This window comes from Podarcis gaigeae, assembly GCF_964106915.1.
Source record: "Podarcis gaigeae genome assembly, chromosome: 8".
NCBI lineage: Eukaryota > Metazoa > Chordata > Lepidosauria > Squamata > Lacertidae > Podarcis > Podarcis gaigeae.
In genome coordinates, this window is record NC_139684.1 from 25,771,398 (window position 1) to 25,794,873 (window position 23,476).

Consider the following 23,476-nt stretch of genomic DNA (forward strand, 5'->3'; position numbering starts at 1 on the left):
TGGCATCCCGGAAGCTCTTCCAAGAAGGGGTTAGTTATTTGTTCATCAAGGACTGGGACTTCTAGAGTTCCCAGAAAACAGCTCACTTTGCATTAGGTTGACCAAAAGGTGGCACAATCTGCTAAAGTATGAAGCCCTGAGGCTTCACTTGAAGTGCTTTCAAGGGCATTTCGGAGAGCCTCTGTTTATCCAAGTGCCTTTAAATCCACCACTGCAACTGATTTCTCACTGTAAGCTCCTTGTGGCCGTGATCTGTTACCTTGTGCTCTGTAAAGCAGCCTTCCCTCATCCACTGGGGCTGATGCTTCAGAGTTGCATCCCCAAACATTTGGCGGTTGTTGTAAGGCCCCAAATACATGAATGGTGGCACTGCATAGGCAAGGCATCATGTGTGCTGGTGAGGGTGCATGGAAAGGGGGAATCCAGTTTCTCCCTCAAGATAATTTCACAGGATTATATTTTTTTCACAGGATATTTTTTTTAAGTGATATATATTTTTTTAACAAAAGCTTTGATACTTTGCATAAACAGTGTTATATATAATATGTGGGGACGACAACATTTTGATATACCTCTGATACAAGCTCTATCTGTTACTTGCTACTGTCAAGCTACGTAGAGATATATATTTTGTAATAAATTAATGCTTTAAACAACTTTCTCCTGTGCTTTTATTCTTCTTGAAAACATGAGGTGTGAAAGAGAACCTTAATGGTCTAAGGGGCCTATTAAGCTGAGAGGAAGCTTAAGGGGAGAGAAGAGATCATGAAAATGTTATTTTGAATGTGTCTGAATACATCGCTTGTTGGCAAAAAACAAACTTGGTCTTGGCACACTTCACTCATCCCCGTAAAGCCCTAGCAAAGCGTTCCGCAAAACTCATTTGGGAGTTGTCACAGAGTTCTAGAGGTTCCCCTGTTCTTTAACTGAGGAAACACCAGAAAATACAGCTTACCTAGGAAAGAAGCAATTGGGAGCGGGGCCTTCAAACCTGTAGGATTTTCCCTGTGGAGCCTTCTCACATCCCGGAAGATGTGGTCCAGGAGAACGGGTTTGCACCCTTCAGGTGGGAAAAGTTTACGTAAGCCACCCGAAAGTGCGCAAGAACCAGCTTTCGAGCAAGGGCTCATTTCCTGAACACACACCACTCCCGCCCCCACAGAAAATGCACAAAATAGTCACAAGGAAGCTTTTTCTTCAGCAAGACTCTTGCTAGCAGAACTGCCGAGCAGCACCAGCCACCCTGGGCACAGATCCTGCTCACGGTACTAGTACATTAAAACACACATACACATGGGATTATTATATATATTTAAGATTAAGCCTAGCATATTTAGCACCAATTTCAAACTGCACTCCTTGCAGTGCGAGATCCAGTCCTGGCAATAAGTAGGGGGTGGGTGTCTGCGGAAGACCTTTTCCAAATCTACTCCGAAAGCGTTTCGTGCTCTTGCTCCTTGCCTGCTTATATTGCACACCGTGTCCAATGCTGCAGAAATGCAAAGAGCATGAGAAGGTAATATATTATCCCTCTTATCAAAGAGCCTCATTAGGATCCCCTGGAAATGCCTGATCTCCTCCAAAGCCTAGTGGGGTCACTCAGAACCCACTTGTCATGCAGTACAGGGAGAAAAACACTGGTGGGGTGAAGCTGAGCTCCCGGAATATGCGGCGATGACCAGTCACCAACTTGGATGGCTTTAAAATAGGGTAAGACAAGTTCATGGAGAAGGAAGCAACCTCGATGCCCCTAAACACCAGTGGCAGGCTTAAAATGAATGTTGCATTAGCTAGCTCCCTAGACAAGGCATCTAGTTGGCTCCTATGAAGACACGATTTCAGACTAGATGGGTCTGATCCAGGGCTCTTCGTTTATCCTTTCAAGCCTCTCGGAGGATGTTTCCAGTCTCGCACCCGTCCAATCGCTGCTGCCCCGTTTTTCGCTGCAGCAAAACTGTCCCCTCTCAGCAAAAGAGCGTCTTCCCACAAAGGAGTCCAAGGGCAGGGCCTTGCCCTTCTGCAAAGCATCCGCTCTTGACATCCGGCAGACCTTGCCTGGCAAAGCCATCTTCTTCCCAACCAGGGCAAAAAGGTCCCAGGAGCGAGTCAAGATGGCTTGCAGAAGAGGCTGAAGCGTTTTGGTCCCGGAGAAAAGAGACGGCAGCCTTCTGGGACCGCCTCGTTTAGCTACGAGGATGCAGCAGTTGTGCGGACATCGATGTTCTTTGCAAAGGGTGGGAGGAAATGGCAGCCTTTTGCATCGTTGGCCTCAGACTTGTTATAGCAAACCCTGCCGCCCCAGAGCAACTGCAGGGATGGGCAGAGGTGGCGAAGAGGCCAGAGGGATGAGTCGCTGCTGTGGCGAGGGCTGGGCGGAGCAGCCGCTCTGTTGGGAGCGGATGCGTCACTGTTGCTTGCAGCCTTCCTTCTTGTCCCTGGGTTTCTGCCGGCCTACCTTCTCTGGCTGTCGTTTTGTCGGGGACACAAAGGCCGGTTCGCCGAGCTCGTCTGGGTAGTCGAAGAAGCCGCCCACAGGGACTGAGCGTTCTCCTGGGGCAGCAGCGGCTAAAGTGGTTGGACGGAGGAGAGGAGAGAGAGATCTGTCTGTAATGGCATCACCAGCAGCAGCCATCCCCACATCCCAAATGAGCCAGCTGCTTTGGACTACAATGCCCATCAGCCTCAGCTTGCACAGCCAGTGCTCAGGGATGATGGGATTTGTAGTCTAGTAACACGTGGAGGGCACCAGATTGGAGGAGTCTGCTCACAAGTCCATCTCCTGCTGTGCTGATGAGGCAGTTGTGCTATAGCCAAGACAGCTGTAGGAGAAGAGGCTTCCTCCCTTTGCAGCACAGGGAGAAGGGATCTGCTGCGGCTGGAACCCATGACCCAGAGATTAAGGGTCTCCTGCTCTACCGGCTGAGATAGGACGAGAACCCTCCCCAAGGCAACCAGGCACACGGACGTGGTGGTGCTGGGGTGCCAAGCACCCAGTGGAGCAGGCTGTGAGCACTTTCCTCTTGCACAGGAAGCACTCGCATCTTGTTGCAAAGCCTTTTGGCAATTATCACCACTGATAATCTTGGGAGCATTCACGGGAGCCAAAGAGAGTTTTTTTTGGAGGGGGCAAGTGTCAACTCGGGGACGATAAACAGAATGATAAGAATCAGCAGCAACACTTGCCACTTCCACCATCCGGGTGCAGTTGGGGAGGGATGGGAACAGGGGAAGCTGCTGCCTTAGACACTAACTCAGGCCACTGGTCCATGCAGCTCAGTTGGCAGCAGCGGCCCACCAGGGATTCAGTGATGAGTTTTTCTCTGCTCTACTTGGGCCTTGGGGCTACCCTTCCCCATCAACGGCAGCTGGGCCAGCTCAGTCGGCAGATCATCTCAAGGTCATGGGTTTGAGCCCCACATTGGGCAAAAGATTCCTGCATTGCATGGGTTGGACTAGATGGCCCTCAGGGTCCCTACCAATTCTAAGATTCTGACTGGCCTGCAAAGACAGAGCTATTCCGCCTGGCCTTTAATTTTAATTCAGCCTGATCTTTGATTTTCCTTCTCTTCCCTCCCCCTCCCCTTTTATGAAGATCACCCGCTCTGAGACCCCACAGCTAATTCTCCCTTGGCCTCCTCACTGGCCCAAGTAGGACCAATTCAGCCACCTAGCCCTGGGGATTATCTAATTGATTTTTATTGTTATTCATGTTTTTATACTGTATTTTATGCTGCTTTTATATTTAAGTGTTGTAAAGTGTTTTAAATTTGTTGTTAGCTGCCCTGAACCCTGTTTTTGAACCAGGAAGGGCAGGGTATAAATAAAAAAAGTATTATATTATTATTATTATTATTATTATTATTATTATTATTATTATTATTATTATTATAAATGGCCCCAGCCTTTCATTGCAGAGGGTAAATGGGGCTGAGAAAACCATTCTAGACATAGAATGGAAGGACAAGTATTAAATGTTATTCTTTAACGTTTGCCCTTTATGGAGCACCTGAACGTGGAATTGGATCTCACTGCCGGATCTGGACCGATCAGAACTGTGGCTGGTTTGTTTATGAAAAAGGATATCTTTAGCCCACATAAAAGATGGTGCCCAAGCAAATGTTCGAAGCCTTCACTTGGGGTTGAAAGAACAAGCATGCCAACCCCTGCTGCCTCCTGGTGGCCACTCTTGTGCGTAAAGGTAAAGGTAAAGGTAAAGGGACCCCTGACCATTAGGTCCAGCCGTGGCCAACTCTGGGGTTGCAGCGCTCATCTTGCTTTATTGGCCGAGGGAGCGGGAGTACAGCTTCTGGGTCATGTGGCCAGCATGACTAAGCCGCTTCTGGTGAACCAGAGCAGCGCGCGGAAACGCCGTTTACCTTCCCGCCGGAGCGGTACCTATTCATCTACTTGCACTTTGACGTGCTTTCGAACTGCTAGGTTGGCAGGAGCTGGGACCGAGCAACGGGAGCTCACCCCATCGTGGGGATTTGAACCGCCAACCTTCTGATCGGCAAGTCCTAGGCTCTGTGGTTTAACCCACAGTGCCACCCCCGTCCCACTCGTGTGTACCTGAGGTCAAAGGGACACCCCCTCCTCAGTCAGCACCTGGGAAACAGCTTGCAATCCCAGAGGAACCAGCTGCATTACCCACCTCTGGAGCAAAGGGAAACCATTCCAGCAGGGCCCTCCGCCCTCTGGGCCCTGAAGGTTGGGTCCAGGTCCTCTGCGATATTCCGGCACAGCTGCGGCCTGAGGGACAACCTGCAAGGAAGGCCAGGACACTCACAAGTTCGTTTCCCCTCCAGTTGCCCTGGCAGCTCTTTGCGTTCCCTCCCACCCTCCCCCCATCTCTCCGGAAATTTGGTTTCTAACGAAGACAATAAATTGGTCTTAGAAGTGAACTTTAAAAAAAGAGAGAGAGGGAGACAGCAGAATTTAATAACCATTTGAATAATTAAATTCATAAGGGATCTTTGCAAAGTTACCATCTGAGCAGCACTGACCTGATGTCCGGCTGGCCTCCATGGGTGGGCACCTCTGAGCTGTCCGAGGACCAGAGACCAGTTGGCGATGCGGCTCTGCAGCTCTCTTGCGCCTCCTTCTGGCAAGTGGAGCATAAGCAAGAAAAAAGAAACTCGTCTGGAGCCAAAGTCACTGTGCCTGCGCTGGTCAAAAGTTTGCTTTTGCTGTACAGTGGTACCTCGGGTTACATATGCCTCAGGTTACATACGCTTCAGGTTACAGATTCCGCTAACCCAGAAATAGTGCTTTGGGTTAAGAACTTTGCTTCAGGATGAGAACAGAAATCGTGCTCCGGCAGCGCGGCAGCAGCGGGAGTCCCCATTAGCTAAAGTAGTGCTTCAGGTTAAGAACAGTTTCAGGTTAAGAATGGACCTCCAGAACGAATTAAGTATGTAACCAGAGGTACCACTGTATTGTCATAGGGCACAGAACAGGGGTCCCCAAACTAAGGTCCGCAGGCCAGATCAGGCCCAAGGGACTCATTTATCTGGCCCGCAGCAACACCCGCTGCTGCCACCCGCTCTTACTGGCGCTGCGCGGCTGCCCACTTCCGCGTCGGAGAAGCACCAGAAATAGCTTGTGCGCATGCGTTATTTCTGGTGCACATCCAGGTCGGAGGAGGCCTGTGCACATGCGCACAAGCTATTTCCGGTGCTCCTCCGACCCGGAAGTGCGCTGAAAATAGCATGTGCGCATGCGCTCCCCCACCCTCTGGCCCGCCGCGCGATCAGTGCTGGAGACACCCGCCCGAGGCGCGGTACGTTTGCTGACTCCTGGCATAGAACCTGTCATTAGGACCACCCTCACTTCAAGATTTGCTATGCATGGGGAAGGTGCCACTGCCAGCTCCAAGCTGCTGGGTCCATGCAGAGGCGACTTTTGCTACACCCCCCCCCACACACTCAGCTGGGTCACTTACCTCTTGGCTGGGGCTGCTGCTGGGGGCTGCCTCCTCCATGGTGGCGCCCTTGCCCCTTGCCCCTGTCATGGCCTTGCTCCTTCTGGGGGATCTCCATTGAGCTTTTAGTTCCTGGTCCTGCATGTAGCGGGCAATCTCCTGGGAGGAGGAGAGGGGAGGGAGAAAGACCTTTTTTTTTTAAGGCAAGTCAACATCTCTCATTGAAGGCAGTGACCTTAGCCTTGTGAGGCTTTCAAAATGGCGGCCCCGAACCACCCACCTGTGTTCTACTCCCACAAGCCCTTTGGTTGCTTAGCTCCAGGCTGCACCCTAACAAACTGGCCTTGGGCAGTTTCTGCTCCAGATGAGAGGATTCAAAGTCTTTCCGGGTCCACAGAGGAGAGTTGAGGCATTCGTAACTCAACAGCCCACACTCCAGGTCCAAAAGCACACTCCAGTCTTTCCTGGCTCAACCCTGAACCAAAAAGGCCCAGACAAACAGGGAGGTCTTGGGGCTCTTCTGAATGGGGGCAGAGCTGTGAGTGGGCCGAAAGGAGCCCCCCGCCCCCAAAGCAGGGACTCAAGGAATGAGGGAGGGAAGAGGTCGGTGGAGCAGGGCCTGAGCAGCTTACAAGGCTCTGTGGGGAGGACAAACTATCTCTTGGGACACTGCTGTACACTCAGAGGAAGGTGGGGCAGTGGGCAAGGAGCCCCCCAGCAGCAAACCCTCACTCTGATGCCCATGGTGAGAGCAGCTGGCTTGGCAGCGCTGTGGCCTCAACTGCGAGCCAGCCAGTCATGGTCCAGCTTGAAGGAGGGAGGCTGGCTGTTTATGGAGGGAAGCAAGAGTTGCTTTCATCCTTGGATGCTGTTGGAGCTGGGCTGGGCCGACACGCCAGAGCTGCTTTGATGCCACCCTCTCCACCAGTGGGCAAGCCCACAGCTGCGACCCCCCCCCACAAACCCCAAAGCCCCGCTGAGCCAAGCCGAGCGAAGAGACCAGTGATCAGCTCCTTACCTCATCCTGAGCCACCTGGGCTGCCCTGTAGTCATTGTGGCGTTCCCGGTTCTTCCTGGCTTTCTGCATGAGAGTGAAAAAGCTAATAAAACAAGGCGGTACAGAGAAGATGGAAGAGGAGGAGCTCTGTCCGCACCACAAATCCTTTACTTTTTCTTTCTTTCTTTCTTTTCCAATACAGAGGATGAGCCCTGCTCTCCCAAGGCAGGAGCTGCAAGCTCTATTCTCACCCGGGGAAGGCAAAAGAAACCTGCTCCTTTTCTGAAGCGCCCTTGTAATTCTGATTCATGCCGGAATATACAGGAATATATAAACGCTGCCTCAGGCCATTTGCTGGGCAGCTCCTGCCAGCCAGGATTCAGTGGTGCCTGGCTCAGTACAAAACATTTTCCCAGGCGGTGCGGTTGCCTTTTGTACAGCTTCCTTTATCTATTATTATCAATTATTATTATTTATTGAATTTATATACCACCTATACCCGGAGGTCTCAGGGCGGTTCACATAAAAAGACCACAGTATATAAAAGTAAAATAAAAGCAATAACCCAATAATACCCCACCCCAATGAGCCACATTTTAAAAGGGTATGGGATGTTGTTGATCAGGTCATCCAAAGGCCTGGTTGAAAAGGAACATTTTTGCCTGGCACCTAAAGGTGTATAATGAAGGCGCCAGGCAGACTTCCCTGGGGAGAGCATTCCACAGATGGGGAGCCACTGCGGAGAAGGCCCGTTCTCGTGTTGCCACCCTCTGGACCTCTCGAGGAGGCGGCACACGAAGGAGGGCCTCAGAAAATGATCTCAGGGTCTGGGTAGGTTCATACGGGAAGACGCGGTCCTTGAGGTATTGAGGCCCTGAGGCGTTTAAGGCTTTATAGGTCAAAACCAGCACTTTGAATTGGGCCCAGAAACTAATTGGTAGCCAGTGCAGTCAGACCAGGATCAGTGTAATATGCTCAGATCGTCTATACGCACACAAACACACACTTTGGCACTGATGTTTCGGGGGCCCACGGGGCCCACCTTATCCTCTGCACTCTTTAACAGCATTCCTCTAGTGGTGCAGCAATAAAACCCTCTAGCAAATTTGCAAAGCTAAGCAGGGTCCGGTATGGTTTCAAATTGGATGGGGGACCACATGCTGAGATCTGCATTGCAGATGGTTGGACTAGATGGCTCTCGGGGGTCCCTTCCGACTCTACAGCTCTATGAAGTCAACTGGAGGGAGGTCAGCTGGGGATCTGGAATGCTGACGACACTCGGCTCTCCCTCCCTTCTCACCAGAGCCCACTGCAGGGGTGCTGGATGAGGGCCAAGTGACTGAAACTGAATCCTGACAAGAGGAAGCCACTGTGAGCAGAAAGTTCTCAAGTGCAGGAAACTGGTACTTCTCCTGCTTTGGAGAACACTGCCCTGGGAGACTCAGGATTTCAACCATTTCATGCCATTTGGCTTCCAAGGACCTTCCCCCAATGCTCCTGGGGCCAACACGTCCAAGCAGGAGATTTACAACCTTCAAGGTACCGGGCAATTGTCACACCCCCCCCCCCCAGATGTGAAACCCTAAAACCTTCACATGCTCTCTTTATTTGACAGGCCCAGTTTGTAAGAGGCAAGAAAGTGCTGCCACCCAAACTTTAGTTCCTGGCCCAGAGGAGGAGGACAAAATGGGCGCTCACCAGACGAGCCACTTCCTCAGCTTGCAGCTCCCGGGCTAGTTCTTCATCTTGCTGGAGCTGCTGCTGGTTCTGGAGTTCAAGTTCCGCCATCACCCAGTTTAGGGGCCCGAGGGAGTCATCTGAAGACACACACAGAGAGAGACAGGAAGACAAACATGAAAAATGGAGTCGTGGGGAAGGACAACAAAGGAGCAGCTCTACATGTGCTGCTGGTTAAGCGAGCTGAGAGCTCATTGCACGAGGTTGCCCCTCTGCTGGCAGCTGAAGGTCAAGGGGAGAAACAGGACCACCCAGCTGAGGCTAGCCTGGTCCCCTTCCGAAAGGCTAATAATAATAATAATAATAATTTATTTATACCCTGCCCATCTGGCTGGGCTTCCCCAGCCACTCTGGGCAGCTTCCAACAAAATATTAAAATACCTTAATACATCAAACATTAAAAGCTTCCCTAAACAGGGCTGTCTTCTAAAAGTCTGGTAGTTGTTGTTCTCTTTGACATCTGGTGGGAGGGTGTTCCACAGGGTGAGTGCCACTACCGAGAAGGCCCTCTGTCTGGTTCCCTGTAACTTGGCTTCTCGCAGTGAGGGAATCGCCAGAAGGCCCTCTGTGTCCTGGTGGAACGATGGGGGTGGAGACGCTCCTTCAGATATACTTCCAGCGCTTTCGTGCTTGGAAATCTCCCACGTGAAAACGGTGCCAAGATTTCCTAGTCGCAGGGGGGTGTAACACCAAAGCCATGACCCAGAGACATCCCCGAGAGCTGGGCACTAACTCTGCACCAGCCTTTCCCAACCAGCTGCCTTAAGGATGCTGGTGGGACTACAACTCCCATCAGCACCAGCGATGGCCAGGCAACGGAGGCACCCAAAGTAGGTGTCGTCTTTGGTCCCATGCGTGTTGGGATGCCCTCACGAGAACTTGTGCCACCTGCGCTCCAGCTGAGGACGCAAGTTGCAGTCAGACAAAATTTGTGAGGCCTTGCATGTCTGGTTTGCGGCCCCCAGAGAAGCCCCTCCTCTCTAGAGCAACCCTCACCCCTCCTCCAGCTCCGGATACCTTCTCCTCCTTCTCGCTGTGTCACACTTGAGCTCCTGAGCCACAGCTGCTGTTTCTTCTGCAGGCTCTCCTCCTCCAAGTCCTGAAGCTGCTTGGCTATTTCCTGTGTGTAGGAGAGGAAAAAACCCACTGAGAGGGGATGGAAACGGAATTCCAGAGCCAGGCTTCACCCTGCCACTACTTTGTGGTGCTTTCTGTCTCCCATTCAGATGGCAGAGAAAGAAGACAATGGAAACCTGGGGTAGTAATTGTGCCTCTGGGGCCTTATTTCCCACCCCACCCCCCTTGCAAAGGAGCTACTGGAAAGCAGCCTTAAAGTGCACTCCTCCCAATGGTTCTTGTGGAAGCAAGGCTTGTTGATGGCTCCTGGTGTGGACAGGGAGCCTCACTCAATGAGATGACAGGAGTTGCTGTGAACTCTGCACTGCAGCTGTCTCCTGCCCAAAGCGGGGATGTTGTGCCTGCTTTTATCTTCTGGAGAACATTTTTAAAACAGAGGGTGAAATGCTGTTCTGGATCTGGGCACTGTCCCTCCACTCAAGCCTTCATCTTTTTCAAAGTTCCTTAGGTTGTTTTCAAGCCAACGTTCAGCCAGCCATAAAAAAATGTAATTTTATACCTAAGAATTCTGAACGGCTGAAACCATGGAGTGGAGATGGCAATTTTATTTTTCGTTCTGTCCGCCTGATAAGGAAATTGGTTTAGAAGAGGATATTCTATTGGGGAAGCTTTTGTTCCAGAGGAACTGTGGAAACGGGCAGAGGGCTTTCACTCTCTTGTGAGGGAGAAGGGGCTGAGGAAAGTCCAGATTTGGGACTGCTGTTCTTAGAAGGCAGTCAGAGCCTCTTCCAGGGATCTCTGTCACCTCAGGTGACCCCACCAGCTTTGATCTCTTGCTTTTGTTCCATTAGCCAGACAAGCAGCAGCTCCACCAAACTGCTCTTTCCAGGCTAATCCTATTTGGAACCGAACAGCCTGTTCTACATATTAAAACGTCGCCCTCAAAGCGGTTTGCGGCCAAGCTGCCCTTGGCCACTAATGGCAGGGAGCAGGAAGAGGTTTTTGCAAAGGTGAAACTCTCATTTAAGTGGGTTTCCACAACGCTCCACAGTGAACGGCGGGCTTCCCACTGACCAGCGAGTGGAGGAACAAGGAGGTGCAAGAACCCAGCCCAAGTCAGCCAACGAACGCACCCTGGAAACATCCATAAGATAGCAGCCATTGGTTCATCTGCCTCCAGATAAATCTCTCTTTCCAGTCCTGCCCTGGAGGAAACATTTACACTGTTCTACGGTGTTTCCGTGCGCTGCTCTGGTTCACCAGAAGCGGCTTAGTCATGCTGGCCACATGACCCGGAAAAACTGTACGCTGGCTCCCTTGGCCAGTAAAGCAAGATAAGCGCCGGAACCCCAGAGTTGTTCACGACTCGGCCTAATGGTCAGGGGTCCCTTTACCTTTACTTTTTACCCCCTGAAAACATCCTGATTTGTTTGCAATGAGGCTATGCAACTTGATGTCAGTCCATCATTACTCCCCCCCCCCCCCACTTAACTTCGGCGGAGGGTGAGCGGACCCAGAGTCAAATTACTGCAGGGTGTGCTAGAGCCAACTAAAAATAATCTGCTTTTTGGAAGGGCCTGCTAGGCAGCCCACCCTGTCCTGTTCCTGCAGAGAGGGGGCCAAAGGAAGCGAGGGAGCCTGCCACCTGGCTCCAGGTGTTCCTGTTACCTGGTCCTTCTCCTTCCTCTGGCAACTCTCCTCCGCCTCCCTCCGAATGTCCTCCTGGATGGCACGAGCGATTTCGGAGTCCCGATCTTCCCTGCGTGTGATGCGGGCAGGAGAGGGGGAAGGAAGAGGCAATTAGTGAAGCAGGAAGCCTCTGTCCCCGTTGTGTCTGGGCCTTGCTAATCACCAGGTGCATGAGAGAGGGACGGAGCAGGAACTTCAGAGGGCCTCCTGTCTGACATTAATCTGACCTCAAGAGCACAGGAACCTTACAAAGGCACCTGGGGAGCTACAGAGAGAAGTCATCCATTGCCTCTAGCATACACATCTGCACCAGGTGCACACTTTAGACATCAACATGTTTAGCATGCTCTGTCTGCTTGCACTGCAGGTGCAAAGCTCGCCACAAGCAACGTCAGACACAAGTTCTGTGGGCTTGTAAGGCTTGCCTCCCCGCAAAAGAGGCAAGCAATAGAGCCCCAAATTCTTCTGCAGCTCAGATTAAAACTGGATTTGCACAGGGGGGGGAACCAACCTCAGTTTATGTCCCTTTCAGCCTCAAAGAACAGCTTGATCTAATCTGGGCAGGGATAGCCCAACTTCTGCTGTCTATGCTCTGGTAACCTCTAGGTTAGATTTCTGTAAGACATCATACGCAGGGCTGCCTCTGAAGATGGTTTGGACACTTCAGCCAGTGCATAATTTAGCAGTCAGTTTGCTCACTCCGGAGCAAAACAGTCAGAGCATATAACGCCAACTCTGGCTCAACTGCACTGCTTGCCAATCCAATTCCAATTCAACATGCTGGTTTTGACCTATAAAGCCTTAAACAGCTCAGGACTGCAATTCCTCAAGGACCACCTCTCCCACCTCTGGGACTCAGACCCAGAGATCATAATCTGAGTCGCTTCATCTTGTGCCCCTCTCTGAGTGGTCTGGAGGTGCCAACATGTGAGCAGGCCTTTTCCATGGTGGCTCCCCGCTTGTGGAATGCTCTCCCCAGGGAGGCTTGCCTGGCACCTTCATTACATACCGTTAGGCGCCAGGCAACAACATTTCTTTTCTCCCAGGTCATTGGCTAATTAAACAACCTATGGCCTTTTAAACTTGGGAGGGCATTGTTTTTATTTGTCACCATGTTGTGTATTTTTGTGTTTTTATATTGTAAACCACTCTGGGGTGTAGGGCTGTATAGAAATTTAAGAAGCAAATAAAATGAATAAAAAGAGGCTTGGAAAAGAGTCCTTTCAAAATTAGTCTGCCCCACTTTCCCCACATCCAATCCATGCTCATCCACAAATGTGGGTCTCCAGCTGTTTATGGACTACAACTCCCATCATCCCTAGCTAGCAGGACCAGTGGGAACTGTAGTTTGAAAACAGCTGCAGACCTAAGCTCGGGAAACACTGGAAGATGCAGCCACAGCAGAACCAAGACTAGGCCTTGTCCATCCCACTGGGATGTCTTGCCATAACCATCACCATAACTCTATCTCCTACCCAAAGCAAGAGACACTGCCTCCCTGCAATAAAGTTGGGACTCCAAAGCAAACATACAGTTCCTTCTGCTGCTCAGAGAGCTGGTGTTTCCTCCTGGCTTCCTCCTCCAGGTCCTGAAGTTTCTTGGCAATTCGGATGTCCTTCTGGACCAGCTGGTTCTTCTGAATGTTGGAAGTGTAATGCTGCTCGACTGCGAAGAGATGGAAACTTCACTGTGTGGGCTGGAATGGAGAGGCCTCTTTCGTCCTCCTCTCTCCTCCCTTCCCCGCCTTCAAGGGCATCTCCAGGTAGGGCTGGGAAGAAAGTCTTCCTTGTCTAGAACACTGGAGAGCTGCTGCCGGTCCATCTAGGCTGGATTTTGAGAGAGTGCTGGGGGCGGCAGTCGCAAAATGGCTGCCACGGAGGAGCCATGGCCTAACGCAAAGAAGCTGCTGCAGGGCATGTGTGATCCTGCTTCAAGCGACACACTTTCGGGGGGCAACACTCCTTGGGCCACCTCTACAGGCACTGGGCAGATGGGGGAAAGGAAGACTGGCAAGATGGAGCAATAGGACTCTGAGGTAGCAGCCCAAACAGGTGGCGCGATGCCAAGCTGCTCATCTGACTGGATCTCTTCCAGTTCCTGTCTGCTGGGCAGTATCTGTTCACGCTCTTTCCTCTTCAGCCTGCCACCCTAACTCACCACCCCTGGGTGCCATAGACAAGAGCTGCTTGGCTGGCCAGCCAGCTGCTCCCACCACCCCTGGCAGCCCTGATCTTAGCTGCCATCCATCAGCTCCATTGACAGGGTGTTGGTGGCGAAGGGGGCGGCACCGGGGGAGGCGGGAGAAGTGTCCTCTGCCTGGACCGTGTGCGTCACTGCAGCGGGGAATGACGTCGCGGAATGATTCATGGGCATCCGCTGTGGCAGCCAAGACAGGCTGGGGTGGGCAAGGCGGCCCATCTGGGTTGCAGGAGGAACCGTCCCCTTCCAAAAGGCCGCCAAAAGGAGTCAACCTTGAGAGCGTCCCTGGGGAGAGAGGTGCCTGTCAAGCCTGTTCCTCGTTAAAATCTGCAAGGTTGATTCACTGAAGCACTAGGCTCCATTTAATTAACTAAAAAAAAAAAAAAAGGCTGTAAAAACTCTGGCTCCAACAGGCACCCCGTACTAGGAAAACTAAATGCGTTTCCAAAGGATGCCTTGAGCATGAAGGACGGACCTATTTCCAGGGATCGTCTGAAGGCCTCTAAGTGGGTGGGGTCTATGCGGGGGGGGGGGGTTTGGGAGGGGGTGTTAATGCTAAAGGCAGAGGGCCTTCTCAGTAGTGGCACCCTCCCTGTGGAACACCCTCCCTTCAGATGTCAAGGAGATAAAGATCTACAAAAGTTTCAGAAGACACCTGAAGGCAGCCCTGTATCAGGGAGGTTTTAATGCTTGATATTTTACTATGTTTTTATATATCCCGTAAGCTTAAAGATGCTTCGGGTTAAATCTTTTCAGGTTGCATCCCCTGGCGACCCGGAAGTATTGGAAAGGGTTACTTCTGGGTTTCGCCACTTGCGCATGTGCAGGCGCTCAAAATGATGTCACACGCATGCACAGAAGCGGCGAATCGCGACCCGCGCAGACGCGGGGTGCGTTTTGCTCAGGTTGCAAACAGGGGCTCCGGAACAGATCCTGTTCGCAACCAGAGGTACCACTGTATTATTATTATTAAATGCTGAAGCCAGGGGCCCAGCCAGACCAGGTAGAAAAAGACCCCAAGAAAATACAAAACACTGGCCAGGGAAGGGAAGGCAAGGCTGGGATTGCTCTGAGCCTTTCCCCCGACGAAGAGGAGAGGGAATAGTTCCATCAGCTCTTACTCTCTTGCTCTTGAAGGCTGTAAGCCAAAGCGCCATCTTCCAGGACAGCAAAATCTCGGCAAACTGCAAGGGAAAAGAGAAAACACAATTAAACAACAGCAGAGCCCTGTTCTGCCAGTTCTGCCAATATTTTCGTTTATCTGCAAGTTTTCTTACCCATCCATCGCACCACAAAGTCGCAGGTTGAGTTCCAACCATTGCAGCTACGTAACAGGGAAGGCCTTTGCAATTATCAAACGGGGCGAAGCCATTCAAAATGGAAACAGAGCAATGCAAATCCAGCAAAATAGGCCTGATTAAGGCGGTGCATCTCAGCAAATCTCAGCACCCAAGAAGGCTGGTAGGGATGTAGAGGGACTTTCAAATGTTTGGGGCCTAAGTTGTTTAGAGCTCTAAACACAAATGCGAACAGAACTTTCAACTGGGCCTGAAGACAAACCAACCACTGGGGTATCTGTTTTAAGATAGTTATGACTGGATCGCCAGCCAGCCAGTCCTCTGGCCGCTGTGCTTTGGACCGAGGAAGCTCACAGCCATCCGAAACAGCATTTGGAGGAGGAATATTTTGTATAAAGACAAAGGTAAAGGTGCTGGAGGAGACTCTTGAGAGTCCCATGGACTGCAAGAAGATCAAACCTCTCCATTCTGAAGGAAATCAGCCCTGAGTGCTCACTGGAAAGACAGATCCTGAAGCTTAGACTCCAATACTTTGGCCACCTCATGAGAAGAGAAGACTCCCTGGAAAAGACCCTGATGTTGGGAAAGATGGAGGGCACAAGGAGAAGGGGACGACAGAGGATGGGATGGTTGGACAGTGTTCTCAAAGCTACCAGCATGAGTTTGACCAAACTGTGGGAGGCAGTGGAAGACAGGAGTGCCTGGCATGCTCTGGTCCATGGGGTCACGAAGAGTTGGACACGACTAAACAACTAAACAACAACAAAGGTAAAGGTAAAGGGACCTCTGACCATTAGGTCCAGTCATTGCTGACTCTGGGGTTGCGATGCTCATCTCGCTTTATTGGCCAAGGGAGCCGGCGTACAGCTTCCGGGTCATGTGGCCAGCATGACTAAGCCGCTTCTGGTGAACCAGAGCAGCGCACAGAATCGCCGTTTACCTTCCCACCAGAGTGGTACCTATTTATCTATTTGCACTTTGAAGTGCTTTCCAACTGCTAGGTTGGCAGGAGCTGGGACCGAGCAACGGGAGCTCACCCCGTCGTGGAGATTCAAACCACCGACCTTCTGATTGGCAAGTCCTAGGCTCTGTGGTTTAACCTGCAGCGCCACCCGCATCCCTCATGTTTTGTGTAGTTGCTGCCAAATACTTGTAACCCCGCAGAGCATCAATGCTGCCTCCAGGACTTCCATTCTGCCTTCCTAACAGGAGGAGGAAGAGGTAGTGGTGGCAGCACTGAGGTGACTGTGAGCTGCGCTCCCTTGGCAAAAAGGCAGCCAGCCTGCCCAAGGCAACAGGCGCCTCTTTGCAGGAGCCCTGCCAGAATCTGGGTGTGTCCAAAGTTGCACACCCAGTCCCTGCCCACCCAGCCATTCCGCAGCTATTTGGCCGACAAGTCAGCACAGCTTAACAAGGTGTTGAAAGATCTCTGTCTACACGCACCGTTTACGCAACACAAAGAGAAAAAGGGCGGGGAGCGAGCAGGGAGGGCTGCACCTCTCAGCCTAAACCGGGTGCCGTGACAAATGCCAGCCAGGGAGAGTCTTTACGATGTGACGCCCCCCCCCCCAAATAAGCCATTTAGGCCTCAACCACACTTCAGCCAAAGGGCAGCAAATAACGTTTGCCCATTGCAAGGGAAAACCTTTTCCAAGGTGGCGACAAAGGACCGTGTTGGGCACGCCAGGCCTTCTTGCGCCTGGCAAAGCTTTCGTTTGCTCAAGAGTGCCAGCCAGCCTTGTCACAGAGCCCGGCTGCTTGCCAGTGGGGCGAGAGGGTCACATTTGTGCTGCGCAAAAACACAGCTTTTGCTTCCAAAAAAAAAGGAGAAGTCAGACACACCCAGTCTAGGGAAGTCAGCCCCCACTCAGCATCTTTTTTCTGCGGAGCACCGGGGGCGGGGGGGAGACAGAAAAAACAAAAACAAAATAACAAAACCATTCTTCAAGTTTATTGTCCTTGCATCATGATGAATAGGGCCCTTCTCCCCCAACTCCAGGAATCGCCACTTGAAGCCAGCAGCCACCAAGTGGCTCCAAGTGAGTAAGGAAGTCAAGGGCTCAAGTGGTACTATTTTGGGGAGAGGGGGCTGCCCGAAATCTGTACAGTGGTACCTCGGGTTACCAAAGCTTCAGGTTACAGACTCCGCTAACCCAGAAATAGTACCTCGGGGTAAGAACTTTGCTTCAGGATGAGAACAGAAATTGTGCAGCAGCGGCATGGGCTGCAGTGGGAGGCCCCATTAGCTAAAGTGGTACTTCAGGTTAAGAACAGTTTCAGGTTAAGAACGAACCTCCAGAACGAATTAAGTTCTTAACCCGAGGTACCACTGTATTCCTTTTTCCATACCACTGAAAGAACGGATTAGAATTGGAAGTCAACAACTAGAACAATGATCAATTAGAATTCAACAACAGGCTGGAATTGGAGTTGTGAGAGGAAATACTCCTTCAAAGGCAACCTGTGGAACTCATTGCCACTGGATGTTATTCTGGTTCCATTTAATGTGGACTTGCCTCTTCTGCAGAATGTCTGAGAAGTAAAAAAAACAAACCACCATGGAAAACAGAACTCTGGGTTAAAGGGGGGGCCACTTTGGTGTGGATATTGTAAAAAAATAATATTTGCCTGTGTGAGCAGCACTGACGCCACAACCAGCTGTCCTGTGGAAGCGACCCAGGGGTGCCCGGAAGTTGCTGCTCTTTTAGCAGAGAGGCCTCTCTTCCCAGAGGCAGCTGAATGGTCAAGCGGCCACAGGTGAGTGGAAACCCCGCCACTCTGAGCTTCGCTTCCCCGAGTGGCGCTACACTCAGCCTCACGGCCTCATTTCCAGCTGGCATCGCTTTCCTCCTCCTTCCCAAATTACATTCATTTAATCCTTTCCCCGTCCCTCTCCCTATCGCATTACAAGGTGAATAAGGGACATGTCACGCATTAGAATTACTGGCCTGGAATCAAATCTCGGTGGCGGAAAAAATGCGCCCCTCCCCAACACTGCAGTGCTGGGGGGGGGGGGGGAGGGAGAGAGAGCAAGCTTCTCTCAGAGGCCTTGGCTATGCCCATCTTGGCAGGTGCTTTCTGAGGCCTTCACAACCGTCATCCTCACACAATTCTAGAGGAGATCTTGGCAGGGCAAGGTGTAGCAGCTGCCCCTGGTCCAATACACCTGAAGGGCACCAGGCTGGGGAAGACTACCCTGGTTAACTGGGCCACAGGGAGGGGATTATATATATATATATATATATATATATATATATATATTTTTTTTTTTAAGGGACTGGCATTAGATTTTGACACCCTCCCACAGCTTGAGCCACCTTTCCAAATACCACCTGGGGCCATCATTCTGCAGCCACTGAATCTGTGTACAGTGATACCTCTGGTTAAGAACTTAATTCATTCTGGAGGTCTATTCTTAACCTGAAACTGTTCTTAACGTGAGGTACCACTTTAGCTAATGGGGCCTCCCGCTGCCGCCGCACCACCGGAGCATGATTTCTGTTCTCATCCTGAAGCAAAGTCTTAACCCAAGGTACTATTTCTGGGTTAGCGGAGTCTGTAACCTGAAGCATCTGTAACCTGAAGCGTCTGTAACCCGAGGTACCACTGTACTGAACTCTGGCTAGCTCTCCATATTATGGAAGTCCTCATCTCCCAAGTGTCTAGACACTAGTGACTGCAGGAGAGAAGGTGCAGTGAAGTTTGAAGCAAATCTCCCAGTACACCGAGCAAGCAGCCGCATGCCAGGGGCAGGATTTTGCTCTCTCCTCCCTGTCTAATTAGAGGCAGGAGGAATGAAAGCAAGAAAGAGAAAGGAGGTGTCTGTCATGACCCTCTCCCTTCTGGACCTCTCCTTTTTTTTTAAAGGGGGCTCTGCCTCAAGGTATCATACAGTTGCCAGCCATCAGTTGGAGACCATGGCAGACTCCAGAGGGCAAGTGGGTTTCCTGGGCCTTTGCTCCCACAGCAGAAGCAAGGAGATGGAAATTGGCACACATCTCTAAGCGGGCGAGCTTGTTGCTGTTTGGCACGCCACATACCTCAATACCTGGCGGCATTTGGGGGCTTGCACCACACCTGCTCTGTTTGTTTGTTTTTAATTTTTATTTGAAATTTTATTTACAACATAACATAAACCCCCACCCCCCAGTACAGAAATCCACCCTCATTAAACGTGAACATGACATACAATAAGCATAGCATACAACAATACAAACAACCAAATAAAAGACTTCCTTTCTCCTGTATCTGGCCTCCTCATTTACTTCTTATAAGCTGCTCTCTGTTTTGATGATTATTTTGTGCATTTCTCTTTTTTTGTAGAAGAGCAGCATATACATTATCCTTAAGAATGGAGCTTCCAAGTTCAGAGGCAGACTGCTGCCTGGGCTCTGCAAGTGGACTTCCCAGAAGTCCCTGCCTTGCCATGATGGCGACTGTGCAAAGCTGTGGTTTTGCTCTTATAAATGCAACCGCAATACTCAAGGCCCACCTCTTCCCATTTGAACCTACCCAGACCCTGAGATGATCTTCTGAGGCCCTCCTTCGTGTGCCGCCTCCTCGAGAGGTCCAGAGGGTGGCAACATGAGAATGGGCCTTCTCTGCAGTGGCTCCCCATCTGTGGAATGCTCTCCCCAGGGAAGTCCGCCTGGTGCCTTCATTATACACCTTTAGGCACCAGGCAAAAACGTTCCTTTTTAACCAGGCCTTTGGTTGACCTGATCAACATCCCATACCCTTGTAAAATGTGGCTCTTTTTTTGGGGGGGGGGTATTATTGGGATATTGCTTTTATTTTACTTTTATATACTGTGGTCTTTTTATGTGAACCGCCCTGAGTCCTCCGGGTATAGGACGGTATATAAATTCTAATAATAATAATAATAATAATAATAATAATAATAATAATAATAATAATATAACAACAACAATAACCCACACCTTTCAAGGTTAGAAATTTCAGGTATTTCAAGCTGTAGATCAGTAAAGTGGGATTATCACCCTCAGAGAAGCTTCACTTTGTGTTTCCTAATATATTTACACACACACACACACACACACACACACACACCAAGGTGAACTCCTAGATCTTACATGGCTTACCTTCCTGCACCGGAGGCAGGCGGGAGGTGTCAATCTGAACTTCCGTCATCTTCAGAGACCAGGCTGTGTTCCCATGGACTCCCAAAAAGGCAACCTGCAAGAAGAGAGGCTACGAGTTACTGGGATTGCCAAATGATGATAACCTAAGTGGGTTTCAGAGATGCTGGAGGAGAAAGCCTTCCCATTGCATAAGCCCGGGTTATCTCTGCGGCTCTCTCAGGGAGGTTCGCCTGGCAAAGCCTGTCGGTGCTGACAGGTGAGCACGCTCCTCCAAAAAACTCTCTCCCAGGGCCAACGCAAGAGGAAAAGCTTCTGTGTCGAGTTCCCCGAGCCCAGGAACAAGAGATACCCCACAGGGTTCCCAAAGAACTCTTGTGGAAGGCTTTCACTGGTCCTTCTAGCTAGGGGTGATGGGGGTTTGTAGTCCAAAGATAGCTGGAGGCCCAAGTTTGGAAAACCCTGATTTAGGGAAGGTGTGTGTGTGTGTGTGTGTGTGAGAGAGAGAGAGAGAGAAAGAAAGAAACGTTCTCATAATCTCTAGCTGCCTTCCAGTTGTCGTTCTAGACTGCACTCCCCATGCTAAACTGCAGGAGTTACAGTCCCAAACATCTGCAGGGCATTGAGAGAAAAGAAGGTGTGTGAGCTCATGATCAACACCGGGCAAACGTTCCACTTGACCACATCTATACCCGGCCCTTCCTCCCAAAGGAGATCAGTGCTGTCTCCCTGCACCTCCTGCTGCCAACATGGTGACTGGCAAGATGGGTGACAAGATGGGTGACCCAGCAGAGGATGGCACAAAGGCATGGGGTGGCTTCCAGTTGCTGCCAGCCTCCAACGGGCAGCTTGCCTTCCTTTCCACCAACACAGCCACTGCCCCACGTATCTATTCCCCTTTCTAAACCTGCCGCCATCTTCTTGCAGAAGCAAATTCCACAAGTTAAAATTGCACACTCTGCGAACAGCGGCTCTCTTTTATCTTGCTCGGATCTGCCGGCTGGCAAGTTTTACTGGGTGACCTGAACTTCTAGTATTATGGTGGGTGGGTGGGGAGGTTGTTTCAACAGGAATAATGGTAGCTTTACCCTTATTCCTTTGGGGAGTTGCCTCCATAGTCCCAACATATTTTTGATTGCTCCGCCTTTTCCAACTCTATTTTTTGAAATGGGGGATGGGGAAAGAGAAGGGGGAAGAGATCCTAATGCAGCTGCTGCACCAAAGATTTGCCTAAGAGCATTACAATACTGACAGTTTTATTTTCAGTCCCTTTCTTAATAATCCCCAGCATGGAATTAGCCTTTTCCGCAGCTGTCGCACAGTGTTTGCACTAAGCTATTCGCCACGACTGCACAGCACCCTCTGGGGAGAGGCACAACAAGCTCCGATTCCCTCAGTATGCAGGCAGGCAGACTCCACTTTTTACCTTCCTCCTTTGCAAGAAATACTTATTTACTCTACCCTCTGCTTACTGCTCTTTAATTAGTTACTAACTCCTTAAAAAGGCCTATTGTCTTATCCTATGACTGTTAAATGCATTTGATTTAATTTGCCTTTGGTGAAGTGTTTCTTTGTCAAAAGGTTTTTGAGAGTGCTTATTATTACATTTCTACCCCGTGTTTCCTCCAAGGAATGGTGAATGGCCCAGGCTTACCCAGTGAGCTTCATGGCTGAGAGGGGATTTGAACTCTAGTCTCCAAGTTCATAGCTCAACACTCTAACCACTATGCTACGCTGGATGTCAGAAGACGTATACAACATCTTCTGGATTTCCCTTACCCACGTGCTCCCTGACTCTTCTTCACAAACGCTTAAAAGGTTGCTGAGGCAGAACTTCCCTTTACAGAAGCCTTGCTGATTCATTCTCAGCTAGACTTGTTCTTCTATGTGCATGATCAATTTTGTCTTTAATTGTGCTTTCCACCAATTTACCTGAACCGGACATTACAATTGACTGAAATTGACATTACAATGCAATTTCCTGGATCCTCCCCCTGCCCCTGGATACACTTAATAAATACATAAATATACATGTTAAGCTGCCTGCCTTCCAGTTCTCTGCTAAGGGGGAAGATTTTAGCAAGAGGTGGAATATTTTGAGCAAGTTCATCTCCAAGTTCTTTAGGCTGAAATCTTGCAAAAAAAATACATAGATGTAAGTCCCACTAAACTCACTAGGGCTTACTTCAAAATACACATGAAGAGGATTGTGTTAAGAACCCTACTTAGATGAACACCATCAAGACTCCGAGATTTGCCAATTTGTCATTTGTCCCTAGAATAGCCCTAGACCATTTCTAGCCATGTGTTGCTTTTCAGCACAGCTGAACAGAGATTCTACTCTTGTTCCCCTTAACGGAAGAAGAGGAGCTGAACTTATGACCTAATGCAGAAAAGTGAGGATGATATTTACTGCCAACAGACAACCCCAAAACCACTCCACACGAAATCAGAAGGTGGTTCAAAGCTTTATATAAAACTTACCTGACTCGAGGTAGGCACATGGAAGGCGCACTCACAAGAGACCCCTGACCTCTCTCTAACTTCTAGCGCGGTGCCAACCTCCCCTTCATCGAGGCTTGTTCTGGTCGTGCAAAGTCTCTGCTCATTCCTAAATTTAAACAAACTCCCCAGTGGAGAGCCTGAAGACTGTGGATTCCTTCTGGAAATAGCAGCCAGAGAGGAATGCAACTTTTCCCAAGTAAGGGCATATGAATGTGCCCGGTTGATGTGTGGGGGTCTACTCTCTATATGTGCCTCATATTTTTCCCTCTGTAAGACTGCAAATGTGAAGCGCTTTCTCAGGGAGACAAAGGGTGAGTACAGATTCTCCTGCTCAATTTCCCTGTATCGTGGCTCTGTCCAGACTTCCCTTTATTCTGCACTCGCTGCATTTTGAGCGCTAGGTTTCCCCTGTGTTCACAAAGCTCATCTCTGCCCAAGGTCGGAAGAGTGAAGACACCCCCGCCTTCTCAATGTCCCCCGGTGCGCACACAAAACAGGTAACAAATCTGACAATAATGAAGCTGTGCAGATGTGAAACACATGGTGTGTGTGTGTAGTAGTAACATGAACACAACTGCAATTGCAGATTTGCAACCCATTCCCAGCAGGCTCACTTCAGCCCTGACTTCTCCATCAATTAACCCAGCGCTCAGAAAGGTAAAGGTAAAGTAATCCCTGATCATTAGGTCCAGTCGTGACCGACACTAGGGTTGCGGCGCTCATCTCACTTTATTGGCCGAGGGAGCCAGCATACATCTTCTGGGTCATGTGGCCAGCACGACTAAGCTGCTTCTGGCGAACCAGAGCAGCACACGGAAACATCGTTTACCTTCCCGCCGGAGCGGTACCTATTTATCTACTTGCACTTTGACGTGCTTTCCAACTGCTAGGTTGGCAGGAGCAGGGACCGAGCAACAGGAGCTCACCCCGTTGCGGGGATTCAAACTGCCGACCC

General features: G+C 50.4%; 1 protein-coding gene across 8 annotated transcripts in view; it reads right to left on the reverse strand.

The window, feature by feature from the left end:
• Positions 1–1,294: 1,294 nt before the first annotated feature.
• Positions 1,295–23,476, reverse strand: part of LOC310850802 (uncharacterized protein) — a 23,907-nt gene continuing 1,725 nt past the window's right edge. For 3 of the 8 annotated variants that reach the window (XM_083752764.1, XM_083752763.1, XM_083752765.1), the window contains exons 2-12: positions 20,020–20,113; positions 14,741–14,803; positions 12,953–13,085; positions 11,400–11,490; positions 9,651–9,774; positions 8,616–8,734; positions 6,939–7,001; positions 5,942–6,079; positions 5,004–5,101; positions 4,652–4,761; positions 1,295–2,565 (exon numbers count right to left, since the gene is read on the reverse strand). In XM_083752764.1, the coding sequence (XP_083608890.1) occupies positions 2,405–2,565; positions 4,652–4,761; positions 5,004–5,101; positions 5,942–6,079; positions 6,939–7,001; positions 8,616–8,734; positions 9,651–9,774; positions 11,400–11,490; positions 12,953–13,085; positions 14,741–14,803; positions 20,020–20,068 (1,149 nt within the window). In that variant the 5' untranslated portion in view covers positions 20,069–20,113 and the 3' untranslated portion in view covers positions 1,295–2,404. Of the gene's footprint in view, positions 2,566–4,651; positions 4,762–5,003; positions 5,102–5,941; positions 6,080–6,938; positions 7,002–8,615; positions 8,735–9,650; positions 9,775–11,399; positions 11,491–12,952; positions 13,086–14,740; positions 14,804–20,019; positions 20,114–22,500; positions 23,151–23,476 lie in introns of those variants that run through there. The other 5 variants (XM_083752768.1, XM_083752767.1, XM_083752769.1 and 2 more) reach the window with 4 other exon arrangements.